The sequence below is a fragment of the Pinus tabuliformis genome, chromosome 3_1 (genome assembly GCF_031772625.1).
Source record: "Pinus tabuliformis cultivar Carrire ecotype Pingquan chromosome 3_1, CPIR1, whole genome shotgun sequence".
Lineage (NCBI taxonomy): Eukaryota > Viridiplantae > Streptophyta > Pinopsida > Pinales > Pinaceae > Pinus > Pinus tabuliformis.
Window position 1 is genome coordinate 246,445,392 of NC_142301.1, and position 25,778 is coordinate 246,471,169.

At 39.4% G+C, this 25,778-nt stretch overlaps 1 protein-coding gene across 1 annotated transcript in view; it reads left to right on the forward strand.

Moving 5' to 3' along the window:
* The first annotated feature begins 15,744 nt into the window (after window positions 1–15,744).
* The window catches only part of LOC149186723 (uncharacterized), a 79,548-nt gene continuing 69,514 nt past the window's right edge, over window positions 15,745–25,778 (forward strand). The window contains exons 1-6 of the mRNA XM_089411101.1: window positions 15,745–15,976; window positions 17,020–17,188; window positions 17,841–18,060; window positions 18,320–18,520; window positions 18,896–18,966; window positions 19,131–19,293. Coding sequence (XP_089267227.1) covers window positions 17,094–17,188; window positions 17,841–18,060; window positions 18,320–18,520; window positions 18,896–18,966; window positions 19,131–19,293 — 750 coding nt within the window. The 5' untranslated portion in view covers window positions 15,745–15,976; window positions 17,020–17,093. The remainder of the gene's footprint in view (window positions 15,977–17,019; window positions 17,189–17,840; window positions 18,061–18,319; window positions 18,521–18,895; window positions 18,967–19,130; window positions 19,294–25,778) is intronic.

Consider the following 25,778-nt stretch of genomic DNA (forward strand, 5'->3'; position numbering starts at 1 on the left):
AATACTAAATTTTTATATATAAAGAGAGAAATAGTTCTTGTCTCATTAATAGTTTTTAGAGTTATAATTCATTATTTTTTTAATATGGAGTTAACATTTAAAATTTGAATATATATATATATATATATATATATATATATAAGAGATAGAGTTCTATAGATATGTGTTTTCTACTTCCAAAGATGATTGACACATGTATTAAAAAATTTATGTGTAGAATGTGAATTATAAATAAAATATTTCAATATCAACTATGTATGTACTATATAAAACAATATATATATATATGTTCTATTAATAGATTTTTTCAGAAGATTTGTAATTCATTAATTTTTTAATATGGAGTTGGCATACATAATATTTTTAGTATTAATAACAAAAATAATATATATAGAGTCCTATGGATACATGTTTTCTGCTTCCAAATATGATTGGGGCATGTATTAACATCTTAATATATAAAATGTGAATCATAAATAAAATATTTCAATGTCAACTATGTATATTTTTTTAATGCAAAAAATAAGGATAGATTTGCACATAAAAATATTTGATTCCTCTTGCCATTTGGTAGATTTGAAGTGAAGATGGATCTATGTGGTTTTGAGCAACACAATAATAAAATATTTTAATATATATAGTTAAAACATTTTATTAGTGGGTTGCTCAAAATAAATATAGGTCCACCTTTACTTCCAATCTACCAAATGCAAGAGTAATCAAATCTTTCAATGTGCAAACAATTCCTTAATTTTTGCATTCAAAAAATGTTTGCATCATATCTTTATTTAGGAAGATTCCTAATTCATTCATTTTTTAATATGCAATTGACATGCAATGTTTTAAATATTAATAATGAAAATAATTTTATATATATATATATAGTCCTATTAATATATGTTTTCTACTTCCAAGTATGATTGGTACATGTATTAGCATCTTAATGTGTAGAATGTGAATCATAAATAAATTTTCAATGTCATATATATATATAGATATATATATATAACATTTTATTTGTGTGTTACTCAAAATCAACATAGATTCATCTTAACTTTGAATCTATCAAAAAGCCAAGAGGAATCAAATATTTCAACTTGCAAATCTTTCCTTAAGTTTTGCATTCAAAAAAATATTTGATCATAGAATTTTTAGAAAAAAATTGTGATTAATTCATTTTTTAATATGAATTTGACATATAACTATATATATATATATATATATATATATATATATATATATAACATTGTTAGACAAGAGAACTAACAACCTCCCTGGATATATGCAACAAACCACAAGCCACAATAACCCACAAGCCACACATATTAGACACTCATTGTTTGGCCTAGGACCGAAATGTTTGGAGACCACAGAAAACTAGAGTTGGGATCCTAAACTTCGACGGGACACCTATCCTTCCAACCTTACTATAAGAGGCTATGTCATTAGAGACTTGAACCTAGGTGGATGGGACGAAAAACCACCATCCCAACCACTCAAGCTAAGACCCATTGACTAACATTTTAAATATTAATAACAAAAGTAATATTTATAGAGAGATAGAGAGTCCCATGGATATATGTTTCTACTTCAAAATATGATTGAAGCACGTATTAACAACTTAATGTGTCAAATTTGAATCATAGATAAAATATTTCAATGTCATATATATATATATATATATATATATATATATATATAACATTTTATTAGTGTGTTGCTCAAAATCAACATATATCCATCTTAACACCAAATCTACCAAAAACCAAGAGGAATCAAATATTTCAGTGTGCAAACATTTCTTTAAGCTTTGCATTCAAAAAAATGTTTGCATCATAGATTTTTTAAGAAGTTTTTGTAAATCATTTTTTAATATGGGGTTGACATGTAAATTTTTAAATATATATATATATATATATATAGAGAGAGAGAGAGAGAGAGAGAGAGAGAGAGAGAGAGAGAGTCCTATGGATATAGGCTCTCTACTTCCAAATATGATTGGGGCATGTATTAACATATTAATGTGTAGAATGTGAACATAAATAAATATCTAATAAACAAAATATTTATAGTGTTGGGAACAGAGAGTCTGCAAGATTTCTAGGGAAGATGGAATGCCTTACCCCAACATCTATAAGTAAGAGAATATCACTCTCTTGAAAGGTTAAGGAATGCCTTGGAAAGAACACCATTGTATAAGAGAATCATGTAGAGGATGAAAATCAGGTGGATAGGACTCAATTTTAGTCCACCGTTGCTATTAGGCTTACAAGAAGGAAGAGATGAAACAAAAGAGTAGAAGGAGTGGACTGAGATAGAAAGAAATGTAGGTTTTTACCCACAAGAGGGCACACCATCTAAGGAGCCTTGGGATGTCAGAGAGGCCACCAAGGCCATGAAAGAGCTTCACATGGATGAATAAGTTGCTTAGAGGATGAGCAACACCTTCAACAGGGGGGTGATGATGAGTCCCATCAATAATTATATTTTGAAGATCATCATGCCATCCTCCAACCTTAAAACTATCCTTCTCTCACATTAATTCACATTTTTTGTTATATTATGCTTAGTAAGAGGAGTAAAAGGTGTTTTTCATAGTATGTGGCCTAATGTGGTTTAATTGCAGGAAAAAGAAGCATTTTTTAGGCAATTACTATGCAGGGGCTTGATGGAGACAACTAGGAGAGAATCTAGGGGGTTTGTCCACCTCCTTAACTCCCTAAATTGGCTTGGGATCATAACATCCTCTCTCACCAGTTCGAATTCATTGACAGTTGAATAACTCCTAGTCCAAGTGAAGCTCAAGAGGGACAAGATCCACCATTTCTAAAATCAAGGAGAGAATCACTCCTATTTTCAAGGAAGATGCTATCAGAAACCCTTTTATATAAATAAACAAGAAGAAAATATCATTAGGATTCAAAGCTTTTATTCAGGTAGGTGTAGCTATTGAGCTTAGAGTTTGACATTGTCATTTTTTAACTTTCATGTGATGTATGAGACCTTTACTTTCTGATAATGAGAAGTTAGCTATAAATTTTCATCTAAGTTATTTTCAGAGGACTGAGACCCTTAGGTTTGGGCCCAACCCAGAGGCTTTGGTCCCTCTTTTTGTACTTGTGTTTTGTTCTTGATTACAATAAGTTCATAGTTTCTTTCATTTCAATAGAGATTAAGCTATAAAACCATTTGGTTGCAAGATTCTACATCACCTCTCTTGTGGGAGAATGAGTGGAAGGATTCACAACCTCAGTCCAAAAATATTGTGTTTATGATTTCTTGGAAATAGATGAATGTTATTTGTTTTGCTTTACATTTTATTTCTGTAGCTTAGAAGTCATTTTAGTGATTAGAGTAGTGTTATGGCATAAAATAGATGTGATTTAAATTCAACTCATATTTTCCATCATAGGTTATATCACTTTTTTAATGATCAATGGATGTATGCATGTGTTTGGTTTCATAGTTGTGTTGATCCGCAGGGAATGACACCTTTTCCACTTCCATCTTGGACTCCTCCATCTTCTCTTTCCACCCCTCAATTATGTCCCAAAACTTTGTTTCCATAAGTCACTTTGCCTAGTAAACTTAGGACACCGTGAGCATTTATCCTAGTGCAAGACAGACCTCTAAGAGGTCCTAGGCTTGGATAGGGGGCTCAAACCAACCTTCCTTCATTCTCTCTAGTCTCCATCCACCTATCCATACCTTGAAGACATCATTTTCACCCTGAGAAGCCTCTTGGAACCCCTCCTGTAGAATTACATGCCCTCCTATAGCAACCACCTGTAGCAAGCCTATAGCACTACTTTTTCTCACCAGTTTTGATCCCCACTTCAAATTTAGCTCAGTTAAGATGAATAATGACCCCCAACTATGATTTGATGATCAGGGGAAGCTCCTAGGCCACTCCAACCATTCCTTTTCCTCACTACAAAAAAAAGTTGGATTAGTTTTTAAATCACAAGTATGATGCAAGTGAGGTTTTTGTTTTTCAAGAAAGTGTGAACTAGGTAGATTATATATGCAATTAGGTTGGTATTTTGATGAATTATGCAAGATAAAGTAGCTTCCATCCTGCAAGTATGTTATCCCTTACCTTTTAATGAATTGATTAATTAGCATCTGCAAGTTGAGCAAATGGCATTTCCACCTTCATAGCTAGAATTTATTTTCAATTGTACTTTCATCAGCAAGCTTTAATTATAGTTTAGTAGGAGGAATGGTCTCTAAGCACTTTGATCTAATGTCATGAGTGAGGGTGGCGTGAGTAGAATCCAATCTATTGTGCATATATCAATGTCACCTCTAAGTTTGTACAAACCTTGAGGAGCCCTTGGGAGTTGCAACATTCTTGTTGCAATACCAGGGCTCAAGAGTTCAACCCCATTCTCTTGACCCTAAATCATAGGGGGTTCCATCGCTAATACAGGGACCTCCTGTGTGATATGTTCCGACCAACTAAGTCTAGAGAATGGGATGATTCCTCATTCCCAAGACCTAGGTCATTTCCCCCTAAGTTTCTAATTTGGGGGTTGTCTAAATCAGAAACCCTTTGCAACTTTTTAACCAAAATTTTTTGCAAATGACCAAAATTGAAATCTTTACCTTGTTTGCCAATAGAATGGCACCTCACACACTTAAACAGGATTCCTTCATAAATTAGATCTTGTTTGTGTATTTTTGTTCCAAGTTGAATGGAAATTGAGTTGGGAAGCCCAATTGCCAAGTACACCACAAAAAGAATCTTGACCATGGCCATATAACTAGTCTACAAGTAAGACTTATTTATTTCATAAAAACACCCTATTATATTTTCAATTTCCTAGAAAACCTCATCATACTAGAATTGCAGCAGGAGCATCAAAAGACATACCCATACTAGAAACACCAACAACTTTTCGGAACAAGCATTAAATTCAGCCAACCATCATTTTAGAAAGAGGGTATGTGAACCCCACTGTTGGCATTGTTTGAGATTACTTCATGTGTCCTCCTTTAATCTTGTAAGCCACCCCATCCAACCCTTTACTAATATCAGGCACTAGGGTCAATAAACCATAATTGGTGAGTAATTTTTTGCAATACAATTTCTCATCACAATCATGAACGTATGCTTTCTTGTGAACCTTCCCACAACGACCGTCTCCTCCATAAATGAAATTCCATTGCTATTTACCCCTTCACCTAAAACAAGATTGGGCTCTCATGCCTTCTTCTTTACACACTTTTTGTTTTTTTTTTCACCTCCTCCCCTGACAACTAGAGGGGCGACCGATAGGTAGGATATGGGCCCCCGCTAAGCATTTCCCACATCAAAATATCACATAAAAAAGCTAGTGGAGGAGCGAGTCGGGGAATTGAGAGGAACCAACTTGATAACATGGTTAGCGAAGCAGTGAACGTGGTTTATTTAAATAGGCATGTGTGATGGAGAAGGGAGTGATAACAACGAGTTTATGGGAGAGATGGGAAGGGAATCTGTAAGAGTATGAGGGGAGTAAGAAAAATCTGACAGAATGAAGTCAGGAAGTTTCCTCGAAGGAGAGGACAACTCGGGGGAGAGCCCAACATGCATGTAGAAGACATGTCAGTTTGAGAAGAGGGTATGTCTAATGACAATGACGTTGAAGTCAAAGAGTCTTTCCAATATAGCGAGGCAGTACTCCAAACCACCTCATGTTGGAAAGTCCAAATTTGATGTCCTTCCAAAAAATCTTCAGAAAAGTCAATGAACTTGTCTTCTATGACAAAAGCTCTGCCTAAACTTGTGAGGGTTTCTACAAGAAAACCCTCCACACACACACACACAAAACTTTTTAAAAAGTATTTATAACAAAAATAATTATATATTTAAAGAGGGTCATGTGGATATGTGTTTTCTACTTCCAAATATGATTAGGGCATGTATTAACATTTTAATATGTAGAATGTGAATCGTAAATAAAATATATCAATGTCGAATATATATATATATATATATATATATAAAATAAACAAATAAATAAATATCATTTTATTAGTTAAATAAGTTTAATACTAAATTTTTATATATAAAGAGAGAAATAGTTCTTGTCTCATTAATAGTTTTTAGAGTTATAATTCATTATTTTTTTAATATGGAGTTACCATTTAACATTTTGCGTATATATATATAAGAGATAAAGTTCTATAGATATGTGTTTTCTACTTCTAAAGATGATTGACACATGTATTAATTTTTTATGTGTAAAATGTGAATTATAAATTAAATATTTCAATATCAACTATGTATGTACTATATAAAACAAGATATATATATATATATATATAATGTATTCTATTAATAGATTTTTCCAGAAGATTTGTAATTCATTAATTTTTTAATATGGAGTTGGCATACATAATATTTTAAATATTATTAACAAAAATAATATATAGAGAGTCCTATGGATACATTTTTTATGTTTCCAAATATGATTGGGGCATGTATTAACATCTTAATGTGTAGAATGTGAATCATAAATAAAATATTTCGATGTCAACTATGTATATTTTTTGAATGCAAAAAATAAGGATAGATTTTCACATACTTCGAATCTACCAAATGCAAGAGGAATCAAATCTTTCAATGTGCAAACATTTCCTTAATTTTTGCATTCAAATTATTTTTTTGCGTCATATCTTTTTTAGGAAGATTCCTAATTCATTCATTTTTTAATATGGAATTGTCATGCAAGGTTTTAAATATTAATTACGAAAATAAAATATATATATATATATATATTCATATTCATATTTGTTTTCTACTTCCAAATATGATTGGTACATGTATTAACATCTTAATGTGTAGAATGTGAATCATAAATAAAATTTCAATGTCATATATATATATATATATAACATTTTATTTGTGTGTTACTCAAAATCAACATAGATTCATCTTAACTTTGAATCTATCAAAAAGCCAAGAGGAATCAAATATTTCAACGTGCAAATCTTTCCTTAAGTTTTGCATTCAAAAAATGTTTGATCATAGAATTTTTAGAAAAAATTGTGATTAATTTATTTTTTAATATGAATTTGACATATAACATTATTATATATATAAGATGAGGGAACTAGCAATGTCACGCCCCAGGCCGCCGATAGTCTTTCAACCGCTCTTGGCGAGGTGCGGCACCACTGAACACTTTCTTTTCACCAATACTTATGTTCGTGGACTACGCCTAACCACTTATCCTACTTAGTTTGTGTTTCGCAACCAAGTGATTATTATGTTTCCTTTATACCAATGAACACCCATACGCATTCATTATCAACAGCAATTATACAAGAGAACACAATTGCGCAGTATAAAGGGAGGGGCAACTCCTTGAACAATGAGTCTGCTCGAATAATATATTATACAGTCTTTCAATATTACAAAGCTTTACAAGTATACTTGGAAACACCAAGTTTCATACTTAGCCAATTTTACAAATTCATCACACCTTCGTGTGATAACCAAGATCCTTTGCCCAAGTCGGGCGGGCGTGCCCTCACACGAGCTGCCTTCTGCACTTCACAACTGAACCTTGTTCTTCTTGCACGACGGGCGAGTGACCTCACCCGAGTCACCATGCATGCCTTCGCACAACCAGTGGGCGACCTCACCCAAGAATGCCTTTGAACGATGGGCAGGTGTGCCCTCACACGAGTCGCCACCCGCGCCCAACAACCGGCACCTTCACCTGAGTTCTATAGAACTGTTTACTCCTGCATGAAGGACAGACACCTTCACCCGCGCCCTCAACCGACAACCGAATGACAAGCACTCCTTGCCCACGCCTTCCACCCGATACAACTTTCTGCAACATCTCACGCGGCCTCGCCCAAGGTTGGGCGCATAGAGTTGCGCCACTCTTTGCTGCGGCTACACTTCCAACTTCACACTTATTCCTTGTATCTCTTGTGAATGCATTTCTTGATCGAAGTTCGATGCCTCAAATTCCATCATCAACGCGCTAATATATACGCTCTTTGTGTGGTCATGCCACCTCTCTGTCGACCCTTGCTTAACATCAACCAACGCCCTTCCTTTGCCTTTCTATTTGGTCGTCCTATCGGCCAATGCCTGAAAAGCAACCTTTCTAATGTTGGCTCGCCAAGGGTGAACGCCCTCATCCATTCTTATAAACATATGACTCACTCCTCACTTTCACGCATGCTCCAATTGTTCGCTCGGTCATCTTTCGTTAGCTTGTGCGCTCAACCTTCGCACTTCGCACCGGCGGATGAGTCAAGAACCGTAGATCCTGACATCCTCCTCCACTTGAAGTCATTGTCGCCCTCGACAACATGCCATCCTGGTAGCCATCCACCAAGATCAAGAATTCCATATCCGAACAGTCTTATCCATGATATCAACTCCTCCACATACTACAAACATCCCTGCAACATATGTAGAACTACCATCTCCATCATGTCTCGTCCCTCCGTAGGCTGCCTATCAAGATACTCCACCTGATACGAACATCAGTCTACACAAACATCAACTCATGTAGATCCAACTCATGCCAACACACCTTTGCACATTGGTACCCCTCATGACTCGAACTAGTTGGGTAGCTAATCCAACCATACGCCCAAACCACAAGAATGCACATCCTTATGCCACCATAAGTCTTTCCCTGACTTCTGCTACATCTCAGACTCACCAAGAATCTGTCCAATTCCCATGCTCAGGTCCATGGAATCTCCATCCCATCTGCAACATGTTCAGCCCATGGCCTTGTTGCACAAGAGTGTACAACCTCTCCACTGGCTCATACATCTCCATGTCACAACAGCATTTGCACAACATCCTTTGCTTTGGCATTCCCCATAAAATGTCTATGAATGACACCTTCTACACATGCTCTTGCATAATGTCCCTGCATCACTGTCATGCTCCATGTTTCCAACCTAATGTCCATGACTCTAGTTGTCCACGATGTCCAACTCAAGCAGACTCCATTCCAACATCTGGTCATCTGCATCCAAGTCTGCAATCTGTCATAAAGAAGCCTCCTCCCAAGCCCCCTTGCTAAGGTGGTGCAGCCCCTTCCAATCAAGGTCCCTGCACCAACCCATCTCCAAGGTTGTCTATAGAGAAAGAAGGGCCATTAAGTTTCCTCCCTAACTCTCATCTACCCATGTATCAGATTGATGTTGTGTCCTCAAGTATCTGTGCACAGCCTCAATCTCCTCACATGTACACCCAAGCTCCCCAAGCTTGTCCTTCGTCAACTGAAAGTCATATATTCCCATAGCATACCTGCAAAAATCCACTATACCAGCTGGATCTCTACCTTCATAATCCTCTCCAACCACTGCTTCTAAAGTAGTACTCGAACTCCCTTCTTTCGCAACTCCATTGTGAAGATCATCAGTAGAAGATGTCTCTGTCAAGTGCTCCAAGGTTCGTGAGATTGATCTCCCACTTACTTCATTCTTTCTCACTCTTGCGACGAAGTCTATCAACTTCCCTTCCTTTGTTCTTTAAGTCATACTCCCAAGTCCTCTTTGCTCCACATCCTCATGCTTCACATTCGGATCTTTGGGATACAAATTCATCGAATTCATCCTCAGTCTATACTCCAAGCAACTCCTTCTATTCATCGGAACCAACATAGTTCTTCCTTCAACTATGATCAAGAGAATGTCCCGGGCCACCATTGGTATGGCTTGTGCAAGCCTCATGAAATCTTGCCCCAACACCATAGAATGATCATCCATGTCCACAATCCTCAAGTCCAACTTTCCAAACCACGATCCCACTCTCACCTGAGTGTTTTCCATCACACTAGTAACAACTTTCATGGTAGAGTTGATTGCTTTGAAAGCACTCCATTCCCTCTCCATATTTGCTTTCTTCCCAAAAGACTTTGTTGCCTTCCTACTTAAGAAGCTATGAGTAGCTCCCGCATCCACCAAATCTGCAAATCTCTTTCCTTTCACGGTCACCTGCACAAAACTCAGCTTCAAGGCAACACCTCCTTCTGTCTGCTTTATCTTGTGTCTCACATCAACAACCTTCTTCAAGAATTTGGCCTCAGAAGTGTCAATTGGCTTGTGCTCCAACTTGACATTCCTCCTAAGGTACTTCACTTCCTTGCTTGGCTCTTCTAAGCAACTCGATCCTGGTCTAGCTTGATTCCCTTCAAGCTTGTCCTCCATCGCATTCTACTCAAGTGCACCAACCAAGTGTCCATTGACTACTTCCATAGAACTAAGCTTCCGAACATCCTCTGGATTGTCTCGGTAGTGAGTTCCCAACCTGTCAATGTAGTCGAGCTCTTCCTGCTCAATTACAATGATCTTCTTACCAAGAAGCTTCTTCTTTATCTCCTCCTCAATTTGCTTGACTTCGACTTCCACCATGGCACTTTTCTTCCTTAACCGGGCTCTTTCATCCAAGAGCTCTTGAAGACCAAGACCACTTTGTCGGATCTCCTCATCAAGTTCCTTGAGTTCACCATCTATCGTACTTCCGCATTGGCTCTTGAGTTCTTCAAGTTCCCTCCTTAGTTTCGAACAGCCTTCTCGAATCTTCATGTTCTCAGCCTTCATCGAAACCCAGTTAGAACTCCATCGACCCATCTGTTCCAACACTTTATACCGGAAGACTTCACCTGCACCATGGCTAGATTCACCTGTCATAGGTTCATCCACCATCTTTGCCTTTCAACCTTCTCCAAGTTCCCTGCAAAACATGAACCAGCCTTTGTTCCACTTGTATCTGAAATCAGCTTCCTTCACCTGCAAGTACCTGTCACCAACTTCCAAGTTTCCGAGTGTGTATACACTTTCAGCTTCCTGCAAGACTTCTCCAAGTCTTCAGACTAGCTTCGTACCACCTATCACGCCCCCAGGACGGCGGTAGTCTTTCAACCGCTCTTGGCGAGGTGCGACACCACCTAACACTTTCTTTTCACCAATACTTATGTTCGTGGACTATGCCTAACCACTTACCCTACTTAGTTTGTGTTTCGCAACCAAGTAATTATTATGTTTCCTTTATACCAATGAACACCCATACACATTCATTATCAACAACAATTATACAAGAGAACACAATTGCACAGTATAAAGGGAGGGGCAACTCCCTGAACAATGAGTCTACCCGAATAATATATTATACAGTGCTTCAATATTAAAAAGCTTTACAAGTATACTTGGAAACACCAAGTTTCATACTTAGCCAATTTTACAACTTCATCACACCTCCGTGTGATAACCAAGATCCTTTGCCCAAGTCGGGCAGGCGCGCCCTCACACGAGCTGCCTTCCGCACTTCACAACCGAACCTTGTTCTTCTTGCATGACGGGCGGGTGACCTCACCCGAGTCACCCGTGCATGCCTTCGCACAACCGGCAGGTGACCTCACCCAAGAATGCCTTTGAACGATGGGCGGGCACACCCTCACACGAGTCGCCACCCGCGCCCAACAACCGACGCCTTCACCCGAGTTCTACCGCACCGTTTACTCCTGCACGAAGGATGGACGCCTTCACCCGCGCCCTCAACTGACAATCAAACGACGAGCGCTCCTCGCCCATGCCTTCCACCCGATACAACTTTCTATGATATCTCGTGTGGCCTCGCCCAAGGTTGGGCGCATAGAGTTGCGCCACTCTTTGTTGCGGCTACACTTCCAACTTCGCACTTATTCCTTGTATCTCTTGTGAATGTGTTTCTTGATCGAAGTTCGATGCCTCAAATGCCATCATCAATGCACTAATATATATGCTCTTCGTGTGGTCGTGCCACCTCTCGGCCAATCCTTACTTAACATCAACCAACGCCCTTCCTTTGCCTTTCTATTTGGTCGGCCTATCGGCCAACGCCCGAACAGCAACCTTTCTAACGTCGGCTCGCCAAGGGTGAACGCCCTCGTCCATCCTTATAAAAATATGACTCGCTCCTCACTTGCACACGTGCTCCAATTGTTCGCTCGGTCATCTTTCGTTAGCTCGTGCGCTCAACCTTTGCACTTCGCACCGGCGGATGAGTCAAGAACCATAGGTCCTTACAGGCAACCTCCCTGGATATATGCAACAACCCACAAGCCACACATATCAACAACCCACAAGCCACACATATCAGGCACTCATTATTTGGCCTAGGACCGAAATGTCTGGAGACCAGCGGAAACTAGAGTTGGGATTCCGAACTTCGACGGGACACCTATCCTTCCAACCTTACTATAAGAGGCTATGTCGTTAGAGACTTGAACCTAGGTGGATGGGACGAAAAACCAACATCCCAACCACTTGAGCTAAGACCCATTGGCTAACATTTTAAATATTAATAACAAAAGTAATATTTATAGAGAGATAGAGAGTCCCATGGATATATGTTTCTACTTCAAAATATGATTGAAGCACATATTAACAACTTAATGTGTCAAATTTGAATCATAGATAAAATATTTCAATGTCAAATATATATATATATATATATATATAACACATTTTATCAGTGGAGGGAATCTATAGAAGGAAGAGGAAAAAAGCTCCGAAGGAACCGGGCGACTCGAACCCAAAACCTGCTAACCCATGGCTCCCGCGGTGGTTTCAATCTCCAGTCTGAGTGAGGGTTGCAGGAAAATTTATGTGACGGATTCGACCTCGGCCCCCTCTTTTTCTTTTTCCGCAGCGGTAGAAAATGTGGCCATTTCTTCTAGGCAGTTCTGGAACAGAAAAACGGCGGTGAAGCAGAGAGAGCACGAATCCATGGTGGAGCTATTCAACGGCTTCCGTCGTATGGTAGATCTCAGACGGGTCTTGGAATTTCTGGGGAGTTTGAAGAGAAATACGGATCTATTAGGGTTAGAACCCATAACGGATTCAGAGCCAAGGGCGACAGGGAGCGAAAGGAATGTAGATGGAGACGAGGCCCGGAATGAACACGTTTTCTGGGTTACAACGAGCATTCTCCGCCCTACATTCACAGCTGAAACAGAGTTTGGGCTCAGAACACAAATTGGGGGCCGATTTTTGTCAGAAATCGGCATGATATACACAGGATCTGTCAGCTTAGTGTTAGGCGAAGGGCTGCAGGGGGCAGAAACGCTTCTGTACTCATTGGCATGGACGGATCCCTGTAGATCCAGACCGGATCTCCCAAAATCGAGCACGATGCAAGTCCACCAGGAGCTCTGGCAGCTGATCGACGGCTATATGCAGCGATCCAACAGAGGTTTGGCCAATCGCGTCAAGCAAAAGGAAGAAGGCATCAATAGAAGCTCAGATCTGGAAGACCGCCGACAGTCAGATCACAAGGCAACCACCAACGCCACCGTTTCTGGCAGAGCAGGAACTCTGCGAAATTGCAGACATCAGGTAACAAAAACTTGTTTTCAGATTTTAAAGAAAACCCCAGAGTTGAAATTTTCTTTAGTACCCCTTCTTGCGCTGGAGAATCAACCAGCAGAAGGAGCCAGGCAAAAAACAAAGGGAGCAATAAAAGAATCCGATCATGAAACGTTTCAAATCTTCATCAGAACCCTGTCTGGGAACACAATCTGCAAGCAAATAAGAACAGGGATGCTGATAAAAAATTTAAAGGATGAAATCCAAGAATTAGCAGGAATACCAGCAAGACTGCTGAGCTTGGTATATGCAGGACACATTTTACAGGAAAAATTATCAGTGCAGCATTATGGAATAAAAAGGGATACAACAATATATCTGAGCATGAGGCTGAGAGGAGGAAGCTCTGGAGCTAGCTCAAAGGGCACAACCTTTCGTGATGCAGTCAAGGGGAAAGGAAAAATGCAGAACAAAACTGAGTCACTACCAGAGCAACCAGGTCCACACATAGTAGAACAAAAACTGGAATACACAGTGCTCAATGTCACTATACCAACGGTAAATGCACTTTACTCTGACTTCTCTAAACATTCTGTCATATGTAGATTTAATGGCTTTTGGCCAAAATCCGATGCTTTACATCAATGGATTTATTCCAGCTGGACACCAGAATGTAACATATACCTATGTTCAAAAGGTTTTTTCATTGTAACTTTCCACACAGAGGAAGAAAGGGATAGCATCATCAAAGAGGGACCTTGGTTCTGGGGTAATGCAGGCCTCTTTGTTACCCCTTGGTTCGCTGATTTCGACGCAAACACGATGAAAATCTCATCAACGCCTGTTTGGGTAAGGCTTCACAACCTCCCATTACACTTCTGGAACAATCCAGTATTATCCGCCATAGGGAAATCCTTGGGGAAATTCCTAAAAATTGACGAAGATAGAGATAGCAGAGGAATTTACACTTTTGCTAGAATTTGCGTCGAAGTGGATTTGAGTCAGGGGTTGCCTGATCGAATCTCCTTAATCTACAACAATTCGGAGTGGATTCAACCACTGGACTATGAAAACACGGCATTCAGATGCCGCAGTTGCAGACAAACAGGACACCTCCAAAATACATGCCCACTGGCCAGAAAGAATTCAAAAGGAAACAAGAAACAGCAAAAAAAGCCAAATGGGTGGCAGCATACAGAACCGTTGGAAGAAGAGGACACTCAGCCAGAAAACACAGTGCACCAAGAGGAACCGGACATAAATATGGAACAGAAGGGCACACAGGAAGACAAAGTACCAGACCCTCAAGGGGAGGACCATTTTCAGCGGCAGCAAACTCCACAGTTGGAAGTTAGCGGCAATAAAAGAACTCATGGATCTGAAGGATCAGAATCTGACAAAGAACCTCCACAGAACACCCAAGAGAATCAGCAGGCCATCATTGTTCCTCCACCTAACTCACAGGGTTGGAGAAGGGTGGAGAAGAAGAAGGGCAGAAAAGTATAGGCTTGATGTTTTTAATTTATTCTTTATTTTTATAGTGTACTTTGTCCAATACATGGACAGCTATCTGCATATGCTCTAAGCATCTACAAAATGTAATTTATCTCACATATGAATATAAATTACGACTTTTTTCTACGTGAAAAAAAAACACATTTTATCAGTGTGTTGCCCAAAATCAACATATATCCATCTTAACACGAAATCTACCAAAAACCAAGAGGAATCAAATATTTCAGTGTGCAAACATTTCCTTAAGCTTTGCATTCAAAAAAATGTTTGCCTTATAGATTTTTTAAGAAGATTTTGTAAATCATTCATTTTTTAATATGGGGTTGACATGTAACTTTTTAAATATTAATATCCAGAGAGAGAGAGTCCTATGGACACAAGTTCTCTACTCCCAAATATGATTGGGGCTTGTATTAACATATTAATGTGTAGAATGTGAACATAAATAAATATTTAATAAATAAAATATATATATATATATATATATATATATATATATATAATTTTATTAGTGTGTTGCTCAAAGTCAACATAGCTCCATCTCAACTTCAAAGTTATTAAAAGCCTAGAGGAATCAAATCTTTTAGGGTTCAATTTTTTTTTTCAGTTTTGTATTCAAAAAATGTTGCATCTTGAGAAATTTGATCCATCTTGATACTTGGTAGATTTAGAGTTAAAATAGATCTATGTTGATTTTTATCAACACACTAATAAAATATTATATATACATATTTCAAGAAAATTTTTATATATTATTGATATTAAAATATTTTATTTATAATTCACATTCTAAATATTAATAAATATTTCAATATAGAAACCAATCATATTTAAAAATAAAAAATATATATCTATAAAATTATTTATATATATAATCTCCGGTTTGCGTTACTGGAAAATGCCACAAAATCATACCGTTTCCACACAAATGAAGCAAATCCGTCAGCCAAACGAAAGGGAACCTGAAGGAAGAGCACGTAGGTACCGCAATGAGAAGTCAATGTGTACACATTGGATTGCATATTACATATCACACTTTCAGTGCACCCAAGTCCATTGACACACCAATTAGCCAGCAAATTGGTGGAATTCCACAGCGTTCACTGGTTTTATGTGAGGGAATTAGAATCAAATCAAGCTGAAGGTAACCATTCCCTCTACATGTAGTTCATGTACTTCTATTGTTCAGAAAATGTTAATTGTTTATACTATTAGCTTGCATTTTTTTTTTACAGACCGATGTATGATTTTTCTTTTCATGCACTGCAAATGATTTTAGGTGTCCAGCTGTCCTTTGTTTCTTTATTACCAGTCCTCTGTACTGCGTACTTCCATCCTTCTCTTTCCACGGCTGAGTAGTCTACGGTTTCTGTGAAATTTGTTTTGGGTGTCAAATTCGGCGCTTGTGGGTTATGGAATTACAGATTTCCAGTTTAAATTTGATTAAGTTAAACCTTATAGTGTATTGATTTATATGGTCTCTGGTTCCTCCGAGTTTTTGCAATGGGGAAGAAATTCAAGTATTAAAATTGATAATAGGTATTGACAATCGGGCTCGGATTTATGACATCAATAGGAATTTTCAGTTTTTATTGTTGGGTAGTTGACCCATTCTAGTCTCTGACACTGTTCCATATTTTTGTCCATCTGTACTTTTGAAAGTTTGTCCATACTACGCATAACCATTTGAAAGTTCAAAATTACTATTAGCAGTGGGGTAGTACTCGTGTATTATAAATCAGTTTCATTTTGCCTATCTTCCTGAAATATATACACGCTTTCTTGTCATCAGGTCTATTTCAACTGAAATTTATGCATTGAGATGGCCTGAACCATTACTGAAATTAAAAACTTCGTGTTTGCATTTTTTCACCTCTATTCCAAACTCTCAAAACCTCATGAATTTCACAATCTGTTTAATCAGCGCTTTGGTCAGGCCTGCTTTTTCTGCTCTTTCTACATTGAACAAGCATTGTTTTACCCACATCTATAAAGGGAAACCATTTTCAATTTTTTGTATGAATCTCAGAGCCATTACCAATTCTGTTGTTTGGGCATTTTCAGTAGTACTGGATACCGGATTTGGCCTTCCTTGCCGTTCGGATTTTTCTTATGGCTTTGGGAAATAAATTGGGTTTTATTAACATATTATTAATTATTAACTGCATATCTCTGTACACAATGCAGGTTCGTTTGGAAGAAGGGCACCAGTCTCATTTATTAACCGTTCGGTTAGGTTGTGCCAAGTTGCTGAATTTGATATGGGTTCGTTGCGCTTGGATTATCCAGAAGTGAGGAGAGATGAGACTGTAGTAGACAACTATCACGGGGTGCTTGTGCACGATCCTTACAGATGGTAAGCTTCTTTTGAGTTTAATTTTGGAAAATTCTTAGCTGTTTACTGTTTGACAGAAACCAAAGTCACCCAATATTTGCACCAGTCTCATCACTCGAACTCACACCATTCTGAAGGGGCAGACCATGGTGAGAATGGAACCTGGGGAAAGGCTTATCACTTCATTTTAGATATTGTGTCGTTTTGTTTTAACGGTGGCCCGTGAATCTATGCTTCTTTTTGCTTTATAGAATCTTCTGGTTAGTTTGTTGGGTGGTAAACTACTTTGATGGGAGAGGGGACAGAGCTCCTTTCAATGAGAGCTTTACAACTAAAAGAACTTTGTCCCAATCATCCGGGACTTGCTAGACCGCATTAGGATGGGACCAATATTAACAGCACCTCTATATTTGAAATTTTGAATGATAGAGGTGACCCTGGAGTTTGACCCTGACTCATCATCATGATAAGTGTTTCAACAGTTTAACTCACCACTAGAACGCAGCCTAACAGACTGTAAACCAATGCCCTGTTGGTAAACCGCTGCAGTTTTTCCAAATGACAGATTAGAAATTGCCAGGAATTCATGTTTTCCCATTTGAAGAAAGGAATATGATTCGAAATCGTGTTGTCTTATTTTAGGTGTTAATACATATCGATTATTCTTCTGCAGGTTGGAAAACCCTGATGCAGAGGAGGTCAAGGATTTTGTTAAGAAACAAGTTTCCTTAACTGAATCCCTACTACAAACTTGTGAGACAAGAGGGAAACTGAGAGAGCGTATCACAACTCTTTTTGACCATCCTAGATATGGCTGTCCACGCAAACGTGGTGATAAGTACTTCTATGTCTTCAACACTGGGCTCCAAGCTCAGAGTATCCTGTATGTCCAGGTATACTTCACAATTCTGAGAAGATATTGATAGGGATATTTTGTAAAGCTATAGTTTAAAGGAACATAGACAACTTCTTTCTGAATATGAATAAGTTGTTAATGAAATTTTTAATTGTTAGCTGAGCATATTTTCATTCGTTTGTTAATACTTTGGTAAGGGTCGTTTTTTCCTTTGTTTCTTTCTTCTTCTTCTTCTGCGTGTTGGGGAGGAGGTTAAATCGGATTTACTTTCCGTTTTCTTCAATTATTATATTCAGGAAAATCTGGAAGCTGAAGCAGAGATCTTGCTTGACCCCAACAATCTGAGTGAAGATGGAACAGTGGCATTAAAATTTTGGGTCGTTAGTGAAAATGCAGAATTCTTGGCAGTAGGCTTAAGTACCAGTGGTAGTGACTGGGTGAACATCAAGGTTATCCAGGTGGCAGATAAAAGTACAGAACCTGATTCTCTTTCATGGGTAAGTTTTCTGACCTCTTGTTAAACATCATATCAACAAAGTAGGCATTGGTAAAGACTCAACCAACAAAGTATTTTTGAATAAGATATCCAAAGGTATACAAATGAAAGTTCTAGTAGACACAGAACATCTGATAGGTTACAATACGAGTCTCAGGCACACATTTCTCTACTTCAATATTGTACTTAACAACCGACACATTTATCTTCTAGTAGAGAGAAATTGGGATGTAAGGACTACCTTTTGATTATGTGTTTCTTTTACCCAGCTTCTGTATATCATGTGGTTATAATTTTCTTGAACCATTAATTATTGAGTATATAGAATTGTTTTCAAATTATATTCCTCAGATTAGGATTTTTCAATTGTCAACAGGTGAAATCATTTTCCGTTACTTGGACTCATGACAACAAAGGTTTCTTTTACAGCCGTTATCCAGCTCCCAAGTCTGTACTATTCTTCAGATGATAGTGTTACCTATGTACACTATCTCTGTTTCTTCTTTACTTTATTCTATTTACTTGTACTTATCACAGCTGCTTAGTTACTTATGTACTCTATTACAGTCGGTTATTTATTTTCCAAACATTCACTTGTTTTTCCATGACAGAGAAGGAGAAGGGATAGATGCAGGGACGGAAACGAGTATCAATCTTGATCAGCAACTGTTTTACCATTTCTTGGGCGCTGATCAATCTGAAGATATTCTCTGCTGGAAAGATTCGGAACATCCCAGGTGGAAAATTAGCTCTGAAATAACTAAAGATGGAAAGGTTGGTAGCATATTATGTGCAGTCTTTCAGCTAAAATATGACATCTTAGATACTTTTTTAGATGACTATTTCAATTTTATAGATGTACAATATCGTGTCTTGTTTTTTGCTTACATTCTTGCACACTTTTTTTATAATTTGTATTCTTGCATGCTTTTGTGGACCGGTCACAACCTATAATATTGTCTTCAGATCCGACTAGTTACTAAAAAGGTTTGTTTATCGATGAGATTTTGCAAATTGGGTTATGTTTGTTGGTAAGATTTCATTTTGGCTTTGATGTTTTTTAAGGATAAAAATAAAAAATAAAAGGTCGCTTATTAATTTTTTTTAATTCCCAAAATATTCTATTTTCTACCATCAATGATCATATGTTTATGAAATTTCAACTAATGCAAATTTCTTACAATCCCTCAATCTACGTTGTCTTTTTGTTGTTGTTGGTCCATCCACATTTTTGCTCTTTTGTATTTGATATCTTTCCTTTGGATTGCAAATTTTTAGCATCTTATTTGCTTGAAATTTTTGAACAATCTCTTTAATTTTCCTTTGTTCTCCAACACCTATACATGTTTTGTAACACTCCCTCTCACCCCCTTGTACTATCTCAAGCTGCGAGGGGTGTTACTTATTGAATTAACTCGACCTCCAAAGTCTATTAGGAAGATGGGGTTACAAAAGTATTCTTACCTCGAGGTTTTCAAATCTCAAAACTGATGCCACATTGTGATAAGCTCATCGAGAGCATTCCAGTGATAAATTTTATCTCAATTTGAATCCCGGATTGAGAGTTATGCCCTTCTAAAGTTTGACCAATCAGATAAAGCCCATCAACAATGAATTGCCATTTGACATCCACGTAGCACCTATGTGCGGCTCTTATTGCACTACCACGCCAACTTGACATGGGTCCATGTTATTATGTGTTAAGTTTTGGTATGTTCTATGCTAGAGCAATTTATTTAAATTTTCACAGTTAGCAATCACATCAGCATTACGATAAACTGCAGATAGAACATAAATATAATATGCAGAAGACAAGCCAAGACAAGAGGACACAAGATATGGCGCAAGCCAGGGACAAACCCAACAATGTGTGGGGAAACCCTTTGATCAATTCTTCTTTTATCTTCAAAGTTCAGCAGAGAAAGAGAGAGAGAGTACAATTACAATAGAAGTCAACACTTTGACTTTTGATATCTATAGAGATCAGTTGAAGACATATTGCTTCAACTGATTCTCCAAGGTGACTGCTTCACCTATTGTAGAGTTGCATTTCGTCCATTTGCTGCAACTTGCTGTGTAGCACCATGCTGTACCATCACAGTACTGGACCTAGATGACGGAGCTGCTCCCATCACTATGCTGCTCCTTACTAACATGCCCATCATGCTGTACCATACATCATCATGCAGTCTCATTACTGATCATGCTGCCTTTCATCTCAGTGCTGTACCAAAATGTCACTGAGCTGTTCTCATTGATCCAAGAGAGGTTCCAGCACTGTTAGTGTAACCCTCTTGCTCCTTGAACAGCTTATCCTTGAAGCTGCACCACTTGTCAACTCCATGCTGTCTAAGGTTCTTCTATGACAGCACTTAGTCACCATGAATCTATACTCAAGTCAGTAATATGTAACAACGTTTATACTCACGTTGTCACCTACAACAAAACAGGTCTCCTTGCTGCTCTTAGATGTCTTCATTTACTGCGTATTAGGTGTCTCTATTGACCGCGTTTAGGGCTGCTTGGACAGCGTATAAGTGCCTCCATTAATGACTGCGTTTAGGGCTGTTTGGACAGCGTATAAGTGCCTTCCTTAACTGTGTTCAGGGCTGCTCTATTAACTGCGTATTAGGGCTTCTGGGACAGCGTATAAGTGCCTTCCTTAACTGTGTTCAGGGTTGTTCCATTAACTGCGTATTAGGGCTTCTGGGACAGCGTATAAGTGCCTTCCTTAACTCCAGCCAGATCTCTGCAGCTAGGGTAACGTACAGCAGCTAGGGCATCACATGAAGACCAGCGTATCACTCATGGTGTCTCTCTCCTTCACCAAAAACCCAGACGTGGAGAGGAGGAGACTACTCATGAAGGTGTGTGTAAATGACATAAAATCCTCATCTATTTATACTAAAACGTGGATGATGAATAGACACGACTATTGGGCTTCTAGAGCCTACATAAGTGCTGGTCGGCTTGATAATAATTACATAAACAAAATAAATTCATATCTCCATAAATACTTATCGGAATTGGATGATCTTTGGATCAATCCTACACCTCTCGACGAGAGGGATCCAATAAAAATATCAGCTGTCAGAAATAAGCTAACCCACATGGAGTTTGGCCCTAGTTGCCAATTTAACACTCCCTCTCAACTAGGGAGAACTCCATCCGCTGATCCATATGTACGACTGTACTATCTCTGCCATTAGTGCCTTGCACTACTCTGCCTAGCTCTGCTGTCTCTACTCAGCTCTGCTGGCTTTGCTCTGCTCTGCTCAGCTCTGCTGGCTCGGCTCTGCTCGGCTCTGCTCTGCTCAGCACTACTAGCTCTGCTAGCTCTGCTCTGCTCAGCGCTGCTGGCTCTGCTCTGCTCAGCGCTGCTGGCTCTGCTCTGCTCAGCTCAGCTCTGCTAGCTTTGCTCTGTTGGCTCTGCTCTACTCTGCTCATCTCCGCTGAACTATGAAGAAGAAGAATTGATCGAGAATGAGTCATATCATTCTCCACTGACCTGAAGTCAGTCTTAGAGTGCATACCACTAGTCCCAGACTAGTCTCAACTGACCCGAAGTCAGCTTCATAGTAAGTACCACTCCTACCACTAGTCCCAGACTAGTATCGCAGTCTCAGAGAGTGTACCACTGGTCCCAGACCAGTATCGCAGTCTCAGAGAGTGTACCACTGGTCCCAGACCAGTCTCAACCGACCCGAAGTCAGCGTCATAGTATGTACCACTCTCACTGGTCCCAGACCAGTACTGCACTGACACGAAGTCAGTCTCGGAGTATGTACCACTGGTCCCAGACTAGTCTCAGCCAACCCGAAGTCAGCGTCATAGCATGTACAACTCCTACCACTGGTCCCAAACCAGTATCATTGATCCCAGATCAATGGAGGACATCCTAGCATAGGGAGTACGGTAGATACAACGATGCGTCCATCGGTATTACTATGGTCCCTAACTTCATTTCCCTGCTCATTGATCAGATGAGAGGTACTTCCCATGAGTCCCAGACTGCATGGGTAGGAAGCCTCGACAGGAGAACTTAATCAATCCTGTCCTCACAGGAGAACACATCAATCCTGCTACAATCGCCATGGAGAACACATCAATCCAGGCTGCCATGGAGAACACATCAATCCAGGCCTCACAGGAGAACACATCAATCCTGCTACAATCGCCATGGAGAACAAATCAATCCAGGCCTCACAGGAGAACTAATCATCCTGCTACACAAGAGAGCGAATCATCTTGTCCCACAAGAGAGCGAATCATCTTGTCTCAGTGCGCACCACCAGGGGAGGGTGAGTCACCCTGTGGTCGTATGTTGCTCCAATAGAACTGCAAGCCCCCCAAAGCTCCTAGAGCTCAATGTATGCAGCATGCAGGACCCTTTTACAAAGGTCTCTCGACGACTCCAAGTTGTTCGGGAAAATCACAAATTTGATCTTTCCTCAGGGCTCTGTCCTGTACATCATCTCAGTGTGATGGAGCCTCCTTGATCATCAACTTACCATATCCCAGATAAGGCAGTAATTGATGTCTATCTGTTGGAGCAATTATCAAATACGAGATTCCTCAATAATTGAATCCCATCTCTGGTTGTCACAGAGATTCACAGTGGTATTCATCATGTGTACAAACAGCTCATTGAAGAGCTTCAGCAACCAGACTGCCTCACAGAAGGCCATACTATCATCAATGTATTCTTCCTTGGTGGTGCTCAGAGTCACCAACTTCTGCTTCCTGCTCATCCAGGATATCGAGGCAGATTCCAAAGAGAACCAACACTGAAAAGTGCTCTAGTGATCCTCCACACTGCCTGCCCATTCAGCGTTCGAATAATAATGCAATTTCATCTTTCCGGCAGTGTATCTCAATCCATGAGAGATTGTGCCCTGAAGATATCTCAGAAGATTCTTGGCACCAATCTAGTGAGGCTCAACCAAATATGAGCTCACCATGCTAACTGCAACATAGATGTCCGGACGGAGGTTCTCCAAGAACATCAACGCGAATGAGTTTATGAAACTCAGAGGCATTTCCCAAATCTGGTCCGACATCATTACCATATAACTTCTGAAAGTTAAGATCCTCGAGGCAGTCACAAGCTTGCATCTTATCTTCCCACATTTAGAATCCAACTCCCTCTGTCTCCTATAAATGAGAGGGTCTGCACCTGTCAGACATAGGTGCCGGTACGAGAGGTTTATCATCCACAACCTTCGAGTAATGGTATGGATCGGTTTCACTCCTAGTGAATCTCAGCTACATTAGACAGCTATCAATCCTCTCATATTATGCCTGAGGTGTTTTTCTTCAAGCCATAGAGGGCTTTCTTCCACCTGTATACATGAGATTCCTTGATCATGATTCTCAAACTCCTCGGGTTGTTCCAAACCTGTGAACCGGCTGCATGAGGGGAATGGTACCCTTATAATATTTTCCTTTGGTACATTTCAAACATGTACCTTCATGCTTCCTTTTGAATTCAGGCATCCTAGACACCATTTGACTCACAGACCTCTAGATCTGAGTCAATGGACATGGTCCCCAGTGGACTTCCTGCAACTTGATACAACCCTGAACTCAAAAACATCTTTAAAAAGATCCATTTTCAAACATGTACCTTTCCATCGATAAGTGCCACCCTGCAACCTTTGACTTCCATTTCTGAGATGGGCATCAGGTTCGATCAGGTACATAAAAGAGATTTTGGGGTTCCTTGCTTTCGTGGAAGAGTCGACCATTTCCTTGATGACCTGCATTACCAGTCATTCTTTTGATCATGGAAGATGTCCCAGGAATGATTGTTATCTTCATCAAAAGATGTGTCTCTGCCATTCGGAGACTCCTTCGCATAACGGCCGAACTTATTTCAACAAGGCATCCGCCTTTCCTTCCACCCTTAGATCCGAACTTCCCAATGAAGTGATCTTAAGATGGACCATCAAAATCTTCCACTGCGCCATTCAGATAACATTCTTTGCTTTGAATTCACCCTCGGTGAATTATGAGGAACCCATTGATCCTTCTGTCTTGTCCCAACTGTCTTTGGTGATTTCTATTTCACTCTTGCTTGGACATTGTCTTCACCTCAGCTCTGATACCATGTTGAGTTTTGGTATGTTCTATGCTAGAGCAATTTATTTAAATTTTCACAGTTAGCAATCACATCAGCATTACGATAAACTGCAGATAGAACATAAATATAATATGCAGAAGACAAGCCAAGACAAGAGGACACAAGATATGGCGCAAGCCAGGGACAAACCCCACAATGTGTGGGGAAACCCTTTGATCAAATCTTCTTTTATCTTCAAAGTTCAGCAGAGAGAGAGAGAGAGTACAATTACAATAGAAGTCAACACTTTGACTTTTGATATCTATAGAGATCAGTTGAAGACATATTGCTTCAACTGATTCTCCAAGGTGACTGCTTCACCTATTGTAGAGTTGCATTTCGTCCATTTGCTGCAACTTGCTGTGTAGCACCATGCTGTACCATCACAGTACTGGACCTAGATGACTATGCTGCTCCCATCACTATGCTGCTCCTTACTAACATGCCCATCATGCTGTACCATACATCATCATGCAGTCTCATTACTGATCATGCTGCCTTTCATCTCAGTGCTGTACCAAAATGTCACTGAGCTGTTCTCATTGATCCAAGAGAGGTTCCAGCACTGTTAGTGTAACCCTCTTGCTCCTTGAACAGCTTATCCTTGAAGCTGCACCACTTGTCAACTCCATGCTGTCTAAGGTTCTTCTATGACAGCACTTAGTCACCATGAATCTATACTCAAGTCAGTAATATGTAACAACGTTTATACTCACGCTGTCACCTACAACAAAACAGGTCTCCTTGCTGCTCTTAGATGTCTTCATTTACTGCGTATTAGGTGTCTCTATTGACTGCGTTTAGGGCTGCTTGGACAGCGTATAAGTGCCTCCATTAATGACTGCGTTTAGGGCTGTTTGGACAGCGTATAAGTGCCTTCCTTAACTGTGTTCAGGGCTGCTCTATTAACTGCGTATTAGGGCTTCTGGGACAGCGTATAAGTGCCTTCCTTAACTGTGTTCAGGGCTGTTCCATTAACTGCGTATTAGGGCTTCTGGGACAGCGTATAAGTGCCTTCCTTAACTCCAGCCAGATCTCTGCAGCTAGGGTAACGTACAGCAGCTAGGGCATCACATGAAGACCAGCGTATCACTCATGGTGTCTCTCTCCTTCACCAAAAACCCAGACGTGGAGAGGA